Here is an 18,817-nt window from a genome sequence, read left to right as displayed (position 1 = left end):
ATATATGTTCTGCACATGACAATAAAAGGATCTTGAATTTTAAAAATTATTTTATTTTGGATTTTCTAAAGACTCATGCAAATCCAATAACCAAAATATTACATTCTCTTTCCATGTAATATGATTTAGAGTCCTTATTTCTCCCTCCTTACATTCTCCCCTCCCTATCCCTTAAATTATACCAAAATATATAAATACAAAAGTAGAAACATACAAAAACCACCTATATACTGACAAAAAGGGATCTTGAATATTAATGTCTGTCCTGATCTACTTTAAGCCATTTCTGGCCCAATATTTTGATTCTCATTGTATAGTCCTCCAAATTTTCACTGAACATATTTTTTCTACCCCTTCCCTTACAAACATTTTCTGCACCCATGGTTTTCTTATAGTTTTAGTTGTTTGATTTGTACGTACCAAGTGCATATTTTATACACACATTTATCCACATTGGATTTGAGCATTAATAAACGCATTTTTCACAAAGCTCGTCATATCCTTTCTCAAACTGCCTCCAACACATGGAGGAATGCCACAAGCAGCCTGAGGGCCCGTGACTGCCAGCAGCCTGACGTCCCTGGTCAGTTAGGCTCCAAAAGAAATTTGGAGAAATGAAGATTTCGGAAAATCCGATTTCGGATAATCAGAGTTGTGCTGTATCTTAATAACAAATCTAACCAGTTACATCGGTAAAACACAGGATTCTGTTGACACCGTGGTTAAGTGAAAAACACACAGAAATGCTGGAGTAACTCAGGTTAAACAGTGCCTTTATATAAGAAAGGTAAAGATACAACACCAACGTTTCGGGCTTGAGCCCTTCATCAGGGTGTGGGAGAACCAGTTACATCACAATGAACTTCACAACTCTAATTCCCAGGTTCCAAGCAGACGCAATTGGATCTGTTATTCAAACGCACTGAAAAGTTGGTAATTTCTTTCAATCACCCAACATACAAACATATGAATTTGTAGCTCGAAAAGACCACTCTGTGCTTTTAGACTACTATTTAATATAATAGGAGCTCTGATGGCTACCTCAACTCCACATTCCAACTACCAGCAATAACCTTTCACTTCCTTGCTTATCAAGTAACTATCAGAATTTATTATCATGAAGACGTCATGAAATTCGGTGATTTACGGCAGTATCACAGTGCAAACGTTCATATTGTAACCATCTTACAACGTTACTATTAAAAAATAAAAATAGTGCACGAAAACTAAGGCAGTGTCTTTGGTTCACTGATTATTCAAGAATCTGATGGCAGCAGGGAAGAAGCTGTCCTTGTGCCATTGAGTGCTCGTCTTTAGGCTCCTGTACATGTCCTGGGTGGAGGGAGTCTTTGAGGATAAAGGCTGTTTTTTTAAGACACCACCTCATGTAGATGTCCTCAATGGAGTGGTCTGGTGCCTGTGATGTCACAAGCCGAGTTAACAACCCTCTGGAGTTTATTCTTGTCTTGAGAGTTGGTGCTTCCATCCCAGGCAGCGATGTAACCAGCCAGAATGCTCTCCAAGATACACCTGTAGATGTTTATGAAAGTCTTCAGTGACATACCAAATCTCCTCAGACACTTCACAAAGTATAGCCTCTGGCGAGCCTTTTTTGTGATTGCATCAACATGGAGGCTCCAGGATAGATCCTCAGAGATGTTGACACCCAGCAATTTGAAGTTCTTGACCCTCTCCACTACTGAGTCCACAATGAGGACTGGGTCACATTTCCCTGACTTCTTCCTGAAGTCCACAATCATCCTCTTGGCTTTGCTAACATTAAACACAAGGTTGTTGTCATTACATCATTCAACGAGCTGATCTATCTCCCTCCTGTACGCTAACTCATTGTCGTTTGTGATTCTGCCAACAACTGTGGTGTCATTGGCATTGGAATTGTGCCTGACTACACAGTCAAGGGTGTAGAATGAGAAGAGCAGTGGGCTAACCACGTATCCTTGGGGTGCACCTGCATTGACAATCAGTGAGGAGGAGGCGTTGTTTCCAATTCATGCTAACTATGGTCCTCCGATGAGAAAGTCAAGGATCCAGTTGCAGAGGTGGGTATAGAGGCCTAGAGTTTGTAGCTTCCTGACCAACACTGACGGAATAATGGTATTGAAGACTGAGCTGTAGTAATTGAAGAGCAACCGTATATATGAATTACTGTTTTCGAGGTGATCCAGAGCTGAGTGAAGACCCAGTGATATTGCATCTGCTGTGGAGCAATTATGATAACAGGCGAATTGCAGTGGGTTCAGATCTTTGCTTAGGTACGTGTTAATTCTGGCCATGACCAGCCTCTCAAACCATTTCATCACAGTAGAAGTTAGTGCTACTGGGTGGTCGTCATTGAGGCAGCTCACCCTGCTCTTCTTGGGCACCAGGATGGTTGATGCCTTTTGAAGCAGGTAGGAACCTCTAACTGCTGCAATGAGAAAATGTCCGTGAACACTCCAGCTAGTTGGTAGCGCAGATTTTCAGTACCGTGCCAGGTACGCCATCTTGAATGATGTTCTGACGTCGCTCTCAGAGACAGATATCACAGCCATTTTAGGAATCAACCGCAGTCTTAAAAAATAATATATTCAGCTTCCACTGAACCTCGAGGAAGAAAATTCCCAGGACTCGTGACTTCTTTTTGAATTTCACCAAACCTCCCTTGATTTGCCAGAGACACAAGAATGCAGTGAAACACGAAATTCTGAAGACGCTGTAATCGTAGTAAAAACACAGAAATGTGGAGGAACTCAGCAGGTCTTGCAGCATCCATAGGAAGTAAAGATTTATAACTGACGTTTTGGGCCTGAGCCCTTCTTCCAAGGTGTGAGTAAAAAGCAGCCAAGCAACTGAATTAAAAGGAAAGGGCAGGGGGAGGAATACAGACCAACACACAAAAGGTGTTAATTGGATATGATAAGAGAACAGGAGAGATGAAAGGTGAAAATTGATTGATGGGGGATTGGCTCTGTGAATGTAGAGATGAGGTAAAGGAGACAGAGGGAAAAGGGAAGGGGGAGAGAGAAAGAGGGAGAGGAATAGATTGTGGGGAGGAGGGAGGTGGAGAGCTAACTGAAACCAGAGAAGTCAAAGTTGATGCCATCCGGTTGGAGAGTGACCAAACAGGTGTCGTGCATCCAACTTGCAGGTGGTCGTAGTCTGGCAGTGCATGGGACCATGGACGGACATGTCAACAATGGAATCGAAATGGGTTCTCACTGGGACACAGGAGACTGCAGATACTAGATCTGAAGCAAAAAAAACCTTCTGCTAGAGGAACTCAATGTAAGCAGGAAGAGGGGAAAGGAAATGTCAACATTTTGAGGCAAATCCCTTCAAGAAGGCTGATCATTATGCAGGTTCTCCACGAATCTTAATGATCTTGATGCATCCATAAAGATATAACTAACATTTAGGGCCAGAGCCCTTCTTCGAGGTATCTCCAAGCATGAAGGGGAAAGGTAGTATTTGTGGGACAGTGGATGGCAATAGGAGAATAAGATGGGATTAATGGGACCTTGATGGTCAGCATGAACTTGATGGGCTGAAGGGCCTGTTTCTGAGTTGGATGCAAAACCACAGACATGCTGGAGGAACTCAGCAGGTTTCGCCGTGCTCATAAGAGGTGAAGACATTTAACCAACATTTCAGGCCTGAGCCCTTCGTCAAGGTACCTTGAAAAGTATACCATTTCTTGATGAAGGGCTTAGGCCCAAAACATTGGTTATATATCTTTACCTCTGATGGATACTGTGGGACCACCTGAGTGCCTCCAGCATTTCTGTGTCTTTACTACAATCACAGTGCCTGCAGACTTTTGTGTTTCATATACTGTAATGGTCTTGATGAAGGGTTTCAACCTAAAACAATTCCACCCACCCAAACACTCCACACATAGATGCTGGTTGATTATTTTGTACCACTTACTTTTGGATTCAATTCCAGAGCAATAAATGAAAACTCTGAAATCTGAACTGAGGAGTCTCAAAACATATCAAGAAGGCCCAACAATGCCTTTACTTCCTGCAGAGGTTGAGGAAGGTCCAGCTTCCACCCTCCATCCTCACTACATTCTACAGGGGATGCATTGAGAGTATCCCATGTAACTGCGTCACCACCTGGTTTGGAAACTGCACCATCCCAGAACGCAAGTCCCTGCAATGCTGAGGGGATTATTGGGGTCTCTCTCCCTGCCACAATAGACATTTATAATGGCCATTGTTTGCAGAAAGCCATAAACATTGTGAAGGAGTCGACATACCCCTCCCGCAATCTAGTCTCCCTCCTGCCATCTGGGAAGAGATACCGAAGCGTTCGGCCCTCATGACCAGATTGCGAAAGTTTTTTCCCCACAAGCTGTGAGGCTTTTGAACTCCAGGGACACAGAGCTAGCATACATAACATGATATTTACAAGTGATATGGTGGTATTTATAAAAAAAGTTTCTGATGTAATTAAGCCATGTAAATAACCAGCTCCACAGTCCGGAGAAACACTATCTCGTTTTCACTGTACGCTGCAATAGTTATGGTATGAATGACAGATAAGTGTAACTTGACTTGACCTTCAAAGATGCCAAATTTGTGCGACTTTCTTGTCTGAATTCCCTTGCTCCACTGAATTTCAGGCGTAATGTATGGTGAAAATTACATGTAAACAATAAAGCGCAGAGATAGGAAAAAGAGAGCTACATAATCAAAGAAAATCCTGGAAATACTCAGCAGGTCAGGCTGCATTGATGGGAAGAGAAACAATATTTCAAGTTGCTAACCCTTCGTCAGAATTAGGAAGGAGAGAAAATAAGTTGATTAAGTTGCAGAGAGTGTGGGTCAGGGGATGTCTCTGATAAAATCAGAATAATCATGGGGATAAGTTATAAACAAGGTCATCTGGTCCTTGAGTGAATGGAAGAAAGCAGAGAGTGAGAACAGAGACAATGAATGAAAGAGTTGAAAATGTTGAGCAGATGTAACTGAATAACAGGACAGGCCCAGCCTGTCCTCCATTTCAAGAGAGAGAGAGAGAGAGAGAGAGAGAGAGAGAGAAACACATGCAGAGCTAATAGTGACAGACATAAACTGAGAAAATAAGTTGCCTGAAGTGGTAGAATTCAATGTCTGGTCCAGAAGACCTGACTGACAGTATAGGATGCTGCAGACTGAAAGGTCAATGTGGTGTGGGATGGGGAGTTAACTGAAGCATCTGCTATGATCAGTTGCAGTTAGGAACAACAAAAAATATTACAAATCTACTTACACAGACTTGTGCTTCATCCAGTAGGGTAATATTCTGTATAAATTCTTCCTGACAAGACTTTGTAACTTCTGACCTAGAACAAGCAACAGAAGATCACCTAATATTTTGCTGATGGATTTTGAGATGCTGTGGGAAGTTCATTCATATAGATTGGCATAGAAAAGAGGCAGAGGGAAAAGATCATCCATGATCGTACTGAATGGCAGCACATGCACAGTTGGACAAATAGCACATGCCAGCTTTTTATGGCCTTAACTTTTTGAATGGCAAAAATCTTTAATTCCTTAACCACATAGTAAATTCATTAACCACCTTAATATTTTCATTTTAAATGGTACTGAGGCAAATGTATATATACATATTCAACCATCAGCAACTTTGCGACTTCCTTAAATAATTGTAAAATGCTTATTAGATACAGCTTCCTTCCATAAACAAATGTTAGCTTCCCATTATTGCTTTGCTCTGCCAAGTACTTCAGAATTTATAATGGTTTTTTTTTAGTATGTTCTGCCTCTATGCACATCAAACTAATACTATTCCAGCCCCCAAGCTTTTTTAATTTTATTAGAATATTAAATGTTTCATAGACTACAACACCACCCTACACCTAATGAGCTGTGAATAATTTCTGCCACTATCTTTAAACATATTGTTAGTATTTGTGCATAATGTTATAGAGTGATAAATGCAAGTAACTACAAGTGGAGTCTTGATGCAGTTAACCATTCTATTCTCTGCAAACAGTCGAGTGTGAATGGCTATGATCTGTTATTCTTATTCATTTAGTTGCATCCATAGTACCTGCTGATTGTCATCTCTTCTCAACCACAAATCACCACCTCCAGAGTCCTTGTGAGATCCGTCCTTCTCCCCACCTTATTTCTATCTATTATTTAATTTTCAACTGTACCTTCATTCTTTCTTAATCCCCATGCTGTCAGTCTGCTTGTTGAATAGTTTTTTTGAGTATTTTTATCTTGCCCTACCAAAGAGTAGAAATTCTGACTGATCCACAGGAAAAAGAATCTCAGGGTTGTATGCGATGTCATATAATGTACTCTGACAATAAATCTGATAAATTCAAATCTGTAACAATTTCTTACAAATAAACAGTGATGGTTTTTGACCAAAACATCAGAATCGATTGTCACGAACATGTCACGAAATTCATTGTTCACAATGCAAGCATTTATATAAACCACTTACAAAAATAAATAAAAATAGATGAAAAATAATGCAAGGAAAAGTCAAAGTAAATCTGTGGTTCATTGTTCATTCAGAAATTTGATGGCAGTGGGGAAGAAATGGTCCTTGAGCCACTGTGTGCTTGTCTTCAGGCTCCTGTACCTTTTTCCTGATGGTAGCAGGGTGAAGAGAACATGGCCTGGGTGGTGGGGGTCCTTGAGTTTAGAGGCTGCCTTCTTAAGACACCACCTCTTGTAAATGTCTCGATGGAGTGAAAACTGGTGCCTGTGATGTCACAGGTCAAGTTAACAACTCTGGAGTTTTTTTTCTTTTTTTTGAATATTTGATTTTGATTTTCATAGACTCGCAAAATTCAAACAGTATAATCTTTCAACATTCATACAATATACATAGTCTGTATTTATCCCCTCCCCACCCCACCTCCCCACAGCCCCCCTATCCTTCTTACCCTAGTGAAAAAAGTCAACTAAATTGTACAAATAGAAATTCCGGTGGGGTCATAGATCCCCAAGAGAAAAAAACCCACCATGATGGCTAAATAACAAAGGCTAAAGAGAAAAAAAATTAAAAGGAAAAAAACTCAAAACAAAGCTAAAAAAACACTTCGTCTTCACTTTCTTGGTGGGGTGGGGTGGAGGGGGGGGGGCTAATAAATCTGTATGCCAATATATTTGAAGTAAGGTTGCCACACTCTATCGAATGTGTCATGTTTCTTCCTTAGATTGTACGTGACTTTCTCCAGGGGAATACAATTCTGCATTTCCATATCCCATCATGTGGTATTTAGTTGGGAGTCAGACCTCCACAAAACTGCTGTACACTTCCTGGCTACCACCAAGGCAACCTCACGAACTAAATTGGATCTTTGATCAATCTAAAACTCACATCCCCAATATCTCCCAGAAGGTACAACTCCGGATCCAGTAGAAAATCTACTTTTGTAATGATTTTTAATATCCCCCAGGTCTTCCCAGAAGGGGCTCACTTTTGTATATAGCCAGGTGGAACGGACAAAAGTTCCAACTTCCACTCCACACCTAAAGCACATTTTTGAAATTTCAGGCTTTGATTTGTGTAATTTTTTGTGGTGTGAGGTACAAATGGTGCAAGAAATTGTACTGCACCAATCTGTATCTGGCATTGACGACCCCCGTCACACTGTCCAGACTGTCTTGTCACCACTCTTCATTGATTGCTGTGCTCAAGTCTGACTCCCATCTCTCCCTCGCCTGGTTTTGGGCCCTCACTTTGGAATATGTAATACATCTTAGAAATAAATTTACACACATTCCCCTTTCAAATTAGAATCTCCATGTCACTACATTCAGGTAGGGTCATAGATGGTCCCAATTTTTCCCTTAAGAAAGATCTTGTTTGCAGAAAGCAGAAGAATGTTCTGTTGGACAAATCATATTTGTTTATCAACTGCTCAAATAACATAAGATGCCCCCTCTTTTGTAACAATCCTCAATACACCTGATCCCTTTCTGGCACCAGTTTTCCAAGATTTAATTAACCAGTGTTAAGGGTATTAAATTATTCTGGGTCAAGAGCACTTTGGGGGCTATCCCCCCCCTTCCATCCAATATATTGTTTTACTCTTTTTCATGTCTGGAGTACGTGCTTTAGGATGGGGCTATCCGTTTTCTTTGAGAGTAATTTATCTACTTTAATCCCCAGATATTTAATGCCTTCTTGCAGCCATCTGAATCAACTTCCTCGTTGGTACTACACATAATTCCCATTTGTCAAAGGCATTATCTCACTTTTATCCAAATTTACCTTATACCCTGAAACCTTCCCATAATCCTCCAGTGTGGTCCTTAGTCTGGCCAATGACCCCTATCAAATATACTAATATGTTGTAGGCAAAAAGGTTGATTTTGTGTTCTACCTGATCTACCTTAAACCCCTTTATGTCTGGATCCCATGGCTCAGTGGCCAATATAAACAGCGCTGGGAACAATGGGCAACCTTGCCTACTTGATTGCCCTGAACATTGTCATCTCCATGCCAAATAGTAATCCACCCAGCCAGAATGCTACCTCAGAACAATTGTAGATGTTTTTTGATATTCATCGGTCACATACCGAATCTCCTCAAACACCTTATAAAGTACAGCTGCTGGCAAGCGTTCTTCGTGATTCCATCGACATGGAGGCTCCAGGACAGATCAAGTGGGGACATTGAAAAAGTGGAGAGAATATGGTCCAATTTTATTAAACCTTGGTCAGAGTTCAGCTGGAGTACTGCATGCATTTCTGGTCACCACACAATGGGAAAGATGTGATAGCACAGGAGAGGGTACAGAGATTTACCAGAACGTTGTCTGGGAAGCTGCAGTTCATTTATGGTCTGTTCTGCCTGGAGTGGATGAGGTTCAGAGAGGACTTGATTGAGGTATATAAAATTAAGGGGTTTAGATAGAGAACATTGCAGGGAACTTTTTCCCACATCAGAGATGAACAAAATTAGAGGACAGAGTCAAGTTTATTGTCATCTGATTGCATAAGTACAACCCAAAGGAAAAGCATTCTCTGGTCCTCAGTGCAAAAAAAAACATATATGCAACCAAACATACATATATGCTGGTTCTGATACTCCTGTATCTCTTGCGGGGTGGAAGAGGTCCTCAATGATTTTGTGCACCTTCGTCAGACAATGATCCCAGTAGATCACATTGATGGGGGGGGGGGGAGACTCAACTGATCCTCTCTGCCACTCTTATAGTCCTGTGGATTGAGCCATTTCTCTGCAGCAATTAAACCACTCTGTGATGTAGCCAGCCAGGACACTCTCTACAGCTCCTATAGGTTTGAAGAAAACAAGAAATCTGTCGTGGAGATTACCTCAGTCAATATATTTAAGACAAGGATGGATAGATATTTACATAGTAGGGGAATTAAGCAATATGAGAAAAAGACAAGTAGGTGATGATCAACCATGAGGCTTGATGGGCCAGATGGCCTACTCCTGCTCCTATTTCTTATGGAGAAGATAGGATTCTCATACAGTACACAAAAGGGTTGGAGAAATTCAGCAGATCACACAGCATCCATATGAAGTAAAGTATAACCAACATTTCAGGCCTGAGTCCTTCTTCAGAGATGCTGAAAATTAGGCAGGTGTCTAAATAAAAAAGTGAATGGGGGGTGGGGAGGAAGAGGGAGAAGTGGGAGCAACACATGTGAAGAAGGGAAAGAAGCTGAAATGTGGTGGGAAGAGGTAAGAATAGATTTACAGGTAAAATCTTGCTTCACTTGGAAGGACTATTTCAGTCCTTGAATGATAGTGAAGAAGGTGCAAGTGTAGCAATTGATGGGAAGGGATGAGTGGATGAAGGAGTCCCGGAGGCAGCAATCCCTAAGGAGAGGGGGAGAGGACATGCCTGGTGGTGGGATCCCATTGTAGATGGGGAAGTACAATGCAGTGGGGTGGTAGATAAGGACAAAAGGAACCCTGATCTTATTGCATCATTGGGGGGTGGGGGTGAGGAAGGGGCCAGGCAGATGTGCAGGAAATAGAAGAGATCTGGATAAGGGCTGAGGCAGCAGAGGGAAAGTTCAAGTTCAGATTTATTATCAGAGTACATACATGATTTCACATACAACCCTAACATTCTTTTTCTTACAAGCCAAGCAGAATTTTTACTTCTTGTACTCAATTGTACTCAAGAAATAGATATGTGTATATATATATTATATATATATATATATATATATACATACAGAGAAATGTAAAAAAAATAAACTTCCAATGTTCCATTTATATTTTAGATTTTTACTACAGTTTTGAACTTTTTTTATTAGTAAAATGCAACTGAAAAATAATTTGCAAAAACCCAAGGGATCAATAATAGTTTTGTTTGAGGATCTGATAACAGTCAAGAAGTGGAAGTAAGAATATCCGAGAAGAAACAACTTGTTAAATCGTTAAGTGGGCAAAAAAATGCTGGAGGTCCCTCTCCAACCTCAAGCAATACCCATGGGAATAGAAGTAATTTTCCAGGCCAATATCAGGCAGTATTTAGACAGCTGCATAAGCTAGCACTTAGGAATGAGATCACATCATTGGAAACATTATTCTATTAAGGACCCTTACCAGCCAGACCATGCCCTCTCATCAATGCTACCATCAGGAAGGAGGTACAGGAGCTTGAAGACACACACTCAATGGTACAAAACCAGCTTCTTCTCTGCCATCAGATTTCTGAATGGACAATGAACTTATGGACACTACCTCACTTTTTTTTCTTTTTGCACTATATTTATTTTTAAAATGTTGTATTTATTGAATTGTAATTCATAGTAATTTTGCACCAAGTTCCTCACAATGCTGCCACAAAAAGACAGATTTTGTGATACATGTTTATGACCTTAAACCAGATTCTGAACATGTCTCATGGTGAAAAGGATCTCAGAGAGGTTGATAGAAGAGAAATGAGACCATGGAAATCTTCAAGTACTTGAGATTTGTGAAAAACAACTCAAAGGTCTGATGCCAAAATTGCCCTCTTCCTGAGAAGAGGAGAGTAGTGGAAATTTGAAATAAATTATTTTAATCTCGTCTTCACACAGTAGGAATAGTAATGGTATTATTAAAACCTCTGTTGGAGTGTCAAGGTTAAGCACCCACAGGAGCAAAAGTACAGTAAAATGATAACAATAATAGAATCAATAACATTAAAAATGCTTTTCTTATCCTTGCCGAGGCAATGAGACCCAACCAAGAGTACCTCTTATCAACCAGACCCAGTGTGAACAGAGAAGGGGGGGGTGGGGGGAGGTGTGGAACTTCCATCACTCAATTCCACAGTGAACTCACCACCTGAACGAGGATGAAATACAGGGTCTGGAAGTTGAAACTGGTTTGACAGATGATACTTTCAACGACTGGTTACATTCTGGACTATTCTGTCATTGAATTAGCACATTAATTTCCACCCCACATGGTGCTTGAACAAATGCTGTGAACACTAAATAAAGTCAATCACCCGAAGACTTGACAAAAGGAAGCAACTCAACAATCAATGAAGACTTTTTTGACAAAGTCCTCAGTATTTGCAAATTAGACACCCAAGGCCATTATCAAATTATCTGAACCTAATGCAGCACATTATTCCCAAGGGTATGTGATCCCAAGCATTCTCATGGTGGAAAAATTGGCCCAAAGTGAAAGAGATGGATTAAAGAATTCTTCTTGGATATGACATGTGATAGGATGACAGCAGAATGACACTTTCTAAGTGTGTAAGTTGGAGCTTCATTTAGGTATTAGTTTAGATGGTGAAGTTGCAAGTTTTGCTGTGTCAGGAATCATTATTGGACGTTCAGCACTGCAACCCAAAAATAAGCAATTACAAAAAACACTAACTTCACATAAAACAAATTATTTAATGCAAAACCAAACTGCTGGACTGACTTGAGTTCTTCTAGCATTTTGTTTGAGCTGCAGATTCCAACATCTGCAGTCTCTGGTGTGACTAATTATATACGGCCTGCATTCCTCCCCATTCCCCCCAGCACTTTTTTTATTCAGACATCTGTCCGATTTTCAGCACTCCTGAACAAGGGCTCAGGTCCAAAACATTGTCTACCTTTTACTTTCTATGGTGGCTTAGCCACTTGGTGAGTTTCTCCTGGCATTTTTGTGTATTGAGCCAATGTGGGGTCTTCTGATCATCAGCCTGAAAGGTATTAGCAGCAACAATGGCAATCTGGACGACAAGAATTTAGTTCCGTATTTGCCCATAATTTCCAGCTGCCACTCAAAATATCAAGTTACCACATCATCAGCTTGGAATCAATTCCCATTCACTGAGATCCTTCCCAGAGGAAGCCTGCTATTATCGATGTGTGGAGTTGAAATAACATCTATATCAAACATAGAAGAGTACAGCACAGAACAGGCTCCACGGCCCACAATGTCCATGCTGAACCAGAGCCCAAATTAAATTAAAACTCAGCTGCTAACAGGTGATACCTATCCCTCCATCTCCGCGCATTCATGTGTCTATGTAGGAATCTCTTATCATATGTGTTCCCATCACTACTCCCGGCAGCCCATTTCAGGCACTTAACAGTCTGTATATAAAAAAGCTTACCTCAGGTCTCCTTTAAACTATCCCCCACCTAGTTTGTGACCTTTTTACTCCAGGAAAATGATTTGGCCGAACCTATCAAATATGCTAATAAATGTATTTATTATATTAGGTCTCCCCTCAGCCTCTGACGCTCCAGAGAAAACTCAAATTTGTCCAACCTCTCCTCGTAGCTCATGTCTCTGAACATCCAAGTAAATCTGAGCTCTTTCCAAAGATGCCGCATCCTTCCTATAATGGGGTGACTGGAATTCCACATAATACTCCAAGTATTTACTTAAACTAATCCTGAAAACTCTTTATTTTTTAAATTTAATTTTGATACAGTACGGTAACAGGCCCTCCTGGCCCACAAGTCCGAGCTGTCCAAATAACCCAATTAACCCTTACTTTTTGGAGGGTGGGAGGAAACCGGAGCAGACATAGGAAGAATGTATAAACTCCTTACAGACAGTGCTGGATTCGAACCTGAATCACTGGTGCTGTAATAGGGTTGCTCAACGCTATTGCCCAATCTCACCAAATGAAAAGATTTCTACAGAAAACAGCAGAAACCTCATTTGGTGAATGAGCTAAACACATTCACATTCATGAGAGATAAATAGACCATTTGACACAAGGCACTTTTTTTTTTTAAACAGGTGACTTGCACTCTGCAGTGTGGTCAACTCGCACATAATTCTGCACCTTTTGTACCATCCCACGTCTTTTGGCACTTTCTGTCAATACTGCGTTGCTCAATTCCAACTTTGGCCTGTTACTTCATTGATGGAAGTGGTCCAAATTTTAATTAACATGAAGATTGAACAAATACTGTTGTTTCAACCATAAATTTGTAAATAGAAGATGCACATGGACATTGAACATGAACAAAATGGTGCTTTAATATCATGTAATCATGTCTCTACACCTGATGATCAAAATTCAAATTTATTGTCAGACTGCATACACATCACCTACAACCCTGAGATTCTTTATTTTTGTGGCCAAGAAATATAAAATGCACTCAAGAAAAGATGCATATACAAAAGAGAGAAATGTAAACAATGAAAGAAAAGTAAACAAACTGACTGTAAATACAGAAAATAAATATTCAATAATAAATAATGTGCAAAGTCAGAATCCTCAAATGAGTCTGTGATTGAGTTTGTTGTTGAGGAGTCTGATGGTGGAGGGGGAGCAGCTGTTCTGTAACCTGGTGGTACGAGTCTGCTGGCACCTAGACCTCTTTCCTGGTGGCCAGTGAGAACAGAGCATGTGCTGGGTGGTGTGGATTGTTGATAATACTGCTGCACTCCTGCATTCCGACAGCAGTGTTCCATGTAATTATTCTCGAGGGGGTGGAGAGTTTTGCATGTGATGTACTGGGCTGTGTCCATTATACCTTTTGCATGGCTTTTCACTCAGAGGTACTGGTGCCCCCATTCCAGGCCATGATGCAGCAAGTCAGCACACTTTCCACAAACATGTGTAGAATTTTTACAAGATTTTTTGATGCCATACCAAACCTCCGTGAACTCCTGAGGAAGTGGAGACGCTGGCATGCTTTCTTCACAACATTAATATGTCGAGTCCAGGAAAGGTCTTCCAAAATAGTGACTCCCAGGAATTTAAATTTGCTCACCCTCTGATCTCCCAATGATCACTGGATCGTGCACCTCTGGTTTTCCCTTCCTGAAGTTCAGAGTCAGCTCCTTGATCTTGGTGACATTGAGTGTAAGGTTGTTGATACTGCAACATTCAGCCAAGTTTTCAAACTCCCTCCTCTTTGCTGATCATCACCCCCTTTTAGACACCCACCATCATGAATATAGTGGTTATGGATAAACTACCACCTGCTGTACCTGAATTCTAATCAGTTCTTCAAGCTCCTTCCAGAACTTAGCAGTTAGTAGAATAATCTAGCAAGTTGTTACACCAATAACAAGCATTACAAATTCAGAATTTGTATCGTTAGTGATGGGAACAGTGTTTATTACACATATACTCCAAGATAAATTTGTAGCACAGAAGCATCTTCCGTTTAACATGCACACAAAATGATTCCCACTTAGCAACAAATGGTAGTGCAATTTCAAAGTTAACTGCACCAGTGATCCAGATAAATTCCGACTATAAACCAATTATTGTTGCCGTGTGACTGCATCCTAAAATGGGAAATAATGGCCGGTCTGAATGCATCCCAAGGTAAGAAAGCAGCAGAAAAATTGTGGACAACAAGGGCATAAAGCCTCATTCATGAGGAAAGCTTCATGGCGCATTCATTGAAATGCCTTCTGTAAATGAAGTAGTTACAGTGCACTGCAAATTCATCTCAAGCAAAAGATGCCCTTTAAGATCCTAAAGTCCTCTAGTTATGAGGAAGGATCATTTAACTCCACTGGCCTTAATAACTGGTGTATTTAATCAGTCAATAACAGGCCGTTTTACATCACAAATGACCTGGAGGTGAGAAAACTGGGACAAAGTAAATTTGTGACACAATCTTCTCTCATTCAAGATAAACAGTGAGCTATTGTTTATGCATTTAAAATCAAAAAATAAGAAATAAAATTATATTAACATTACACTTGTATTTTGATTAATTATATCAGTTAGATCAGAACCGCAGTCTGCTTTCAATTATTATCGAGCACCCTACCAGGCTTTGAAGTCAGGTTTAATCTGTATTCTTTGCATAAATCATTCAAATTGCTCTCCCTGGTATTTCACTATAATAAAATGGTCTCTTCATACTCAACACCAGCCTGTGAAGATAAAATCTATGCATTGCTGGCTGTATTTTCACAAAATCTCCTCACACTCACAACTGAAACAACAAAGGGGATTAAAAAAAAACACAAGAAGACATAAAGTCACAAAATAGATAGAATGACCATCATACTGCAATAAATGTTATTGAGATTCTTCATCAGGTTCACAGAATACAATACATCTTTAAGCTGAGGACAGAAATTCTTAAGTAATTTTTATCCCAAACTGATAGCTTTGTCCTGCATAACCAAGTTCCCAATTATGACACAACTGAAAGAGATCACCTTTGTTCTGGAGCCAGTTCATTTTAATATCTACCCCACATCACTAGATTTATAGCACCACAATCTCTCTTGATTCATACATCTTCAGATTACACTGAATGTCATCCAATTCCCATCATCATCCCTTTACAGATCACAAGAACACAAAATAGCTAGAACCAGAAATAGGCTATTCAGCCCCTTTTGCCTACACCACCATTCCAGATCCTGGCATGGGATCACTTCCCTGCTCTAACTGCACATCCCTCAATTCCCATTCTCCAATTTACCCAAAGGCAGATCTGCACATAATTATTTCCCCATCCAAGACATTCCACTCCAACTGCTTTACATCAGCATTCCCGAGTCACTGACATCTCCCAGCCCAGAATTCTCAACCAGATCAGATCTTGATAGATAGAATTGAATCTCAATATGTGTGAGGAATGATTATCGTAGTGGTTGACCCAACGCTGTAACTGTGTGCAATTCACAACAAGAGATGGCTGCACTGGAGAGAGGGCAGAGGACATTCACCAGGATGTGGCCAAGATTGGTTAGACTGGGCTTGTTTTCCCAGAATGCAGTTGGCTCAGGAGTAATTTTATAATTTAAAATTATAAAAGGTAACAGAGAGTGTAGGTAGTCAGGATCCCTTTTCCATGATGGGATATCAAAAACAAGTGGGCAAGTTTTTGGTGAGAGAAAGGTGTTTTAAAGGAGACGAGTTTTTTTTAAACATACACAGTGTGGTTGATATCAGGAACATGCTGCCAGAGGAGGTGATGGAATCCAACAGCTTATGAGGCATGTAGATACCCCCTTAAATAGGTAAGACATGGACAGATACTAATAGAGGTAATGGGCTTTTGGTGTCAATAGGCAAAAGAGTCAGCATGAACACGTTGGACCAAAGGCCCTGTTTCTGTGCCTTACTTTATTCTACAACACCTTTCTCTTGGTAAGGTACCTCCACTTGTTTACTGGCATACCATAGCCTTAGGCCTATTCCTGACTCCTGTACCTCTGTTCCATCACCCAACACAGGCTCATATGACAGAACCTTTTACTTGTACCTGAACCCTCTGCCCCATGATGCCCTTACCAAGCAGTACCCACATCTGGCCCCACTACATCCACCATACTGTTTCCCTGGTGCTCTAACCTAGCTGCACCCACTACTGTACCCAAACATAATACTAACTTCAGTTCCCTTTGCCTTGATACCCCATTAAAACCAATTCTCCCTGCATACCCTTCAATAGCCTCCCTCCTATGGCAATGCCCCACCACACCCTCAACCCACACCTCCACCACTAGCCCTCAAAACATTTTGTGGGGCACTTTACCCTTCAGCCCAGAGCCATGAATGGTTACTACCCCCCACCTGTGCTCTGACCACTGCTGTCTCCAATCTTGGTACTCTCCCTGCCCTGCCTTCCCCTTTGCAGATGCCCTGCCCCACAATGACAGTCCTGCCCACCTTCTCACTATCCCTGTCCCCTCCCCACTTGCTGATCCCATTCCCTCCCCGACTCCCCTCACTGACCCCATCACCTCCCCCTCATTAACCCCATCTCTTCTCGCTGACCCCACCCCCTCACTGACCCTGCTCCCATCACAGACCCCGACTCCCCTCCCTGAACCTGACCCCCCCACTGACCACACCCCCTTGCTGACCACATCCCTTCCTAATTGACCCCCTTCCCTCCCCTCTAACCACTTCTCCTCCTTCACTGATCTTGTCCCCCCTCGCTGACCCTGTACCCATTCACTGACCTCTTCTCCTCCTCCCCCTCACTGTCCTTGTCCACCCTCCTTGCTGACCATCCCCTCCCCTCAATTATCCCATTTTCCCCCAGTAACCCCATCCCCCTCAATTATCCCAACAACCCCTTGTCCCCGCCTTGCAGACCCCATTCCCATCTTGCTGACCCTGATCCCCATAACTGACCCCATCCCTCCCTGACGCCATCCCCCTCATTGACCACTTCTTCTCCCCCTTGCTGTTCCTGTCCACCCTCTGCTGACACCACCCCCTCACTGACCCCATCCCCCCTGCCTCGCTAACACCATCACCCCCCCTTTGCTGAGCCCACCTCCCCCTCACTGACCCCATCCCCCCCACTGACCCTATCCCCTTGCTGACCACTTATTTTCCCCCCTCACTGACCACTTCTCTCTGACCACCCCACCACACATTGACCTCGCTATCCGTGTCCCCCCTTCCTGACCCCACCCCTCCCTTGCTAATCCCGTCCCCTCCCCCTTTGCTGACCCTATCCCTTCCCCCATCACTGATTACTTCTCCTTCTCTGTCCACCCTCCTTGCTGACCCTCTTCCACTTGCTGACCACTTCTCCCTCTCGCTGTCCCTGACGACCTTCCTTGATGACCCCGTCCCCCCCGTTGACCCCATTCACCCCTCGCTGACTCCATCCTCCCCAATAACCCCATTCCCCCCCTCGTTGACCCTGTTCCCCTTCGCTGACCCCATTCACCAATGATCCCATTCTCCCCTCGCTGACCCCATTCCCCATCCTTGCTGACTCCGAACCCCCATGACCCCATTCCCCCCTCGTTGACCCCGTTCACCCTTCGCTGACTCCGTTCCCTCCCACCTCGATGACCGGAACCTGGGGCCCCGGGCTCAGTCCTGGCGCTCCCGGGACATGCCGCTGTCAAGCGAGGCCCTATTCCCCCCCCCCCCCCCCCAAGAGACCCCCCAGCCCGACCTTACCTCCGGGTTCATGCGGCTCAGGCCACAGCCTTCCGTCTCCAAGCAGCAGCTCGCGATCAGTTCGACGACTGCACGCAAGGAACACATCACGACGTTCCCGACCGATGCATGCTGGGAATTGTAGTTCACAAGTTGGTCACTTGTAGAATTTGAATCAGAATCGGTTGTCATGAACAAATCAGGAAATTTTGCGGCAGCATCACAGTGAATACATTCATATAAACATTTATATAAGCCACCTTAGAAAAATCAATTAAAATAGTTTACAAAAAGTCAAAGTTCACTGATCATTCAGGAAGCTGATGGCTGCTTTGTGCTGCTGACCCCGTCCTCTCCCCCTCATCTTTGGGCTCTCCCAATGGTAACAGGTGGTGGCCTGGGTGGTGATGGTCCTTGAGGATAGAGGCTGTTTACTAAAGACACTGTCTCTTGTAGATATCATCGATGGAGTGAAGACTGGTGCCCGTGAAATCATAGGCCGAGTTAATGAGTTTT

General features: G+C 42.3%; 1 protein-coding gene across 10 annotated transcripts in view; it reads right to left on the bottom strand.

The window, feature by feature from the left end:
- The window catches only part of r3hcc1l (R3H domain and coiled-coil containing 1-like), a 271,007-nt gene extending 252,599 nt beyond the window's left edge, over positions 1-18,408 (bottom strand). For 6 of the 10 annotated variants that reach the window (XM_069900333.1, XM_069900332.1, XM_069900340.1 and 3 more), the window contains exons 1-2: positions 18,323-18,408; positions 5,257-5,329 (exon numbers count right to left, since the gene is read on the bottom strand). Coding sequence is in view for 2 of the 10 variants with exons in the window: in XM_069900344.1 (XP_069756445.1) it covers positions 5,257-5,329; positions 15,207-15,244 (111 nt within the window). In the remaining 8 variants the exon portion in view is untranslated. Of the gene's footprint in view, positions 1-5,256; positions 5,330-15,206; positions 15,313-18,322 lie in introns of those variants that run through there. The other 4 variants (XM_069900344.1, XM_069900345.1, XM_069900336.1 and 1 more) reach the window with 4 other exon arrangements.
- Between the last annotated feature and the right edge of the window lie 409 nt (positions 18,409-18,817).

The sequence above is a fragment of the Narcine bancroftii genome, chromosome 10 (genome assembly GCF_036971445.1).
Source record: "Narcine bancroftii isolate sNarBan1 chromosome 10, sNarBan1.hap1, whole genome shotgun sequence".
In the NCBI taxonomy this organism is placed as follows: domain Eukaryota; kingdom Metazoa; phylum Chordata; class Chondrichthyes; order Torpediniformes; family Narcinidae; genus Narcine; species Narcine bancroftii.
Note: the sequence above shows the minus strand (reverse complement) of the source record. Positions and strands in the feature narration are given on the sequence as shown.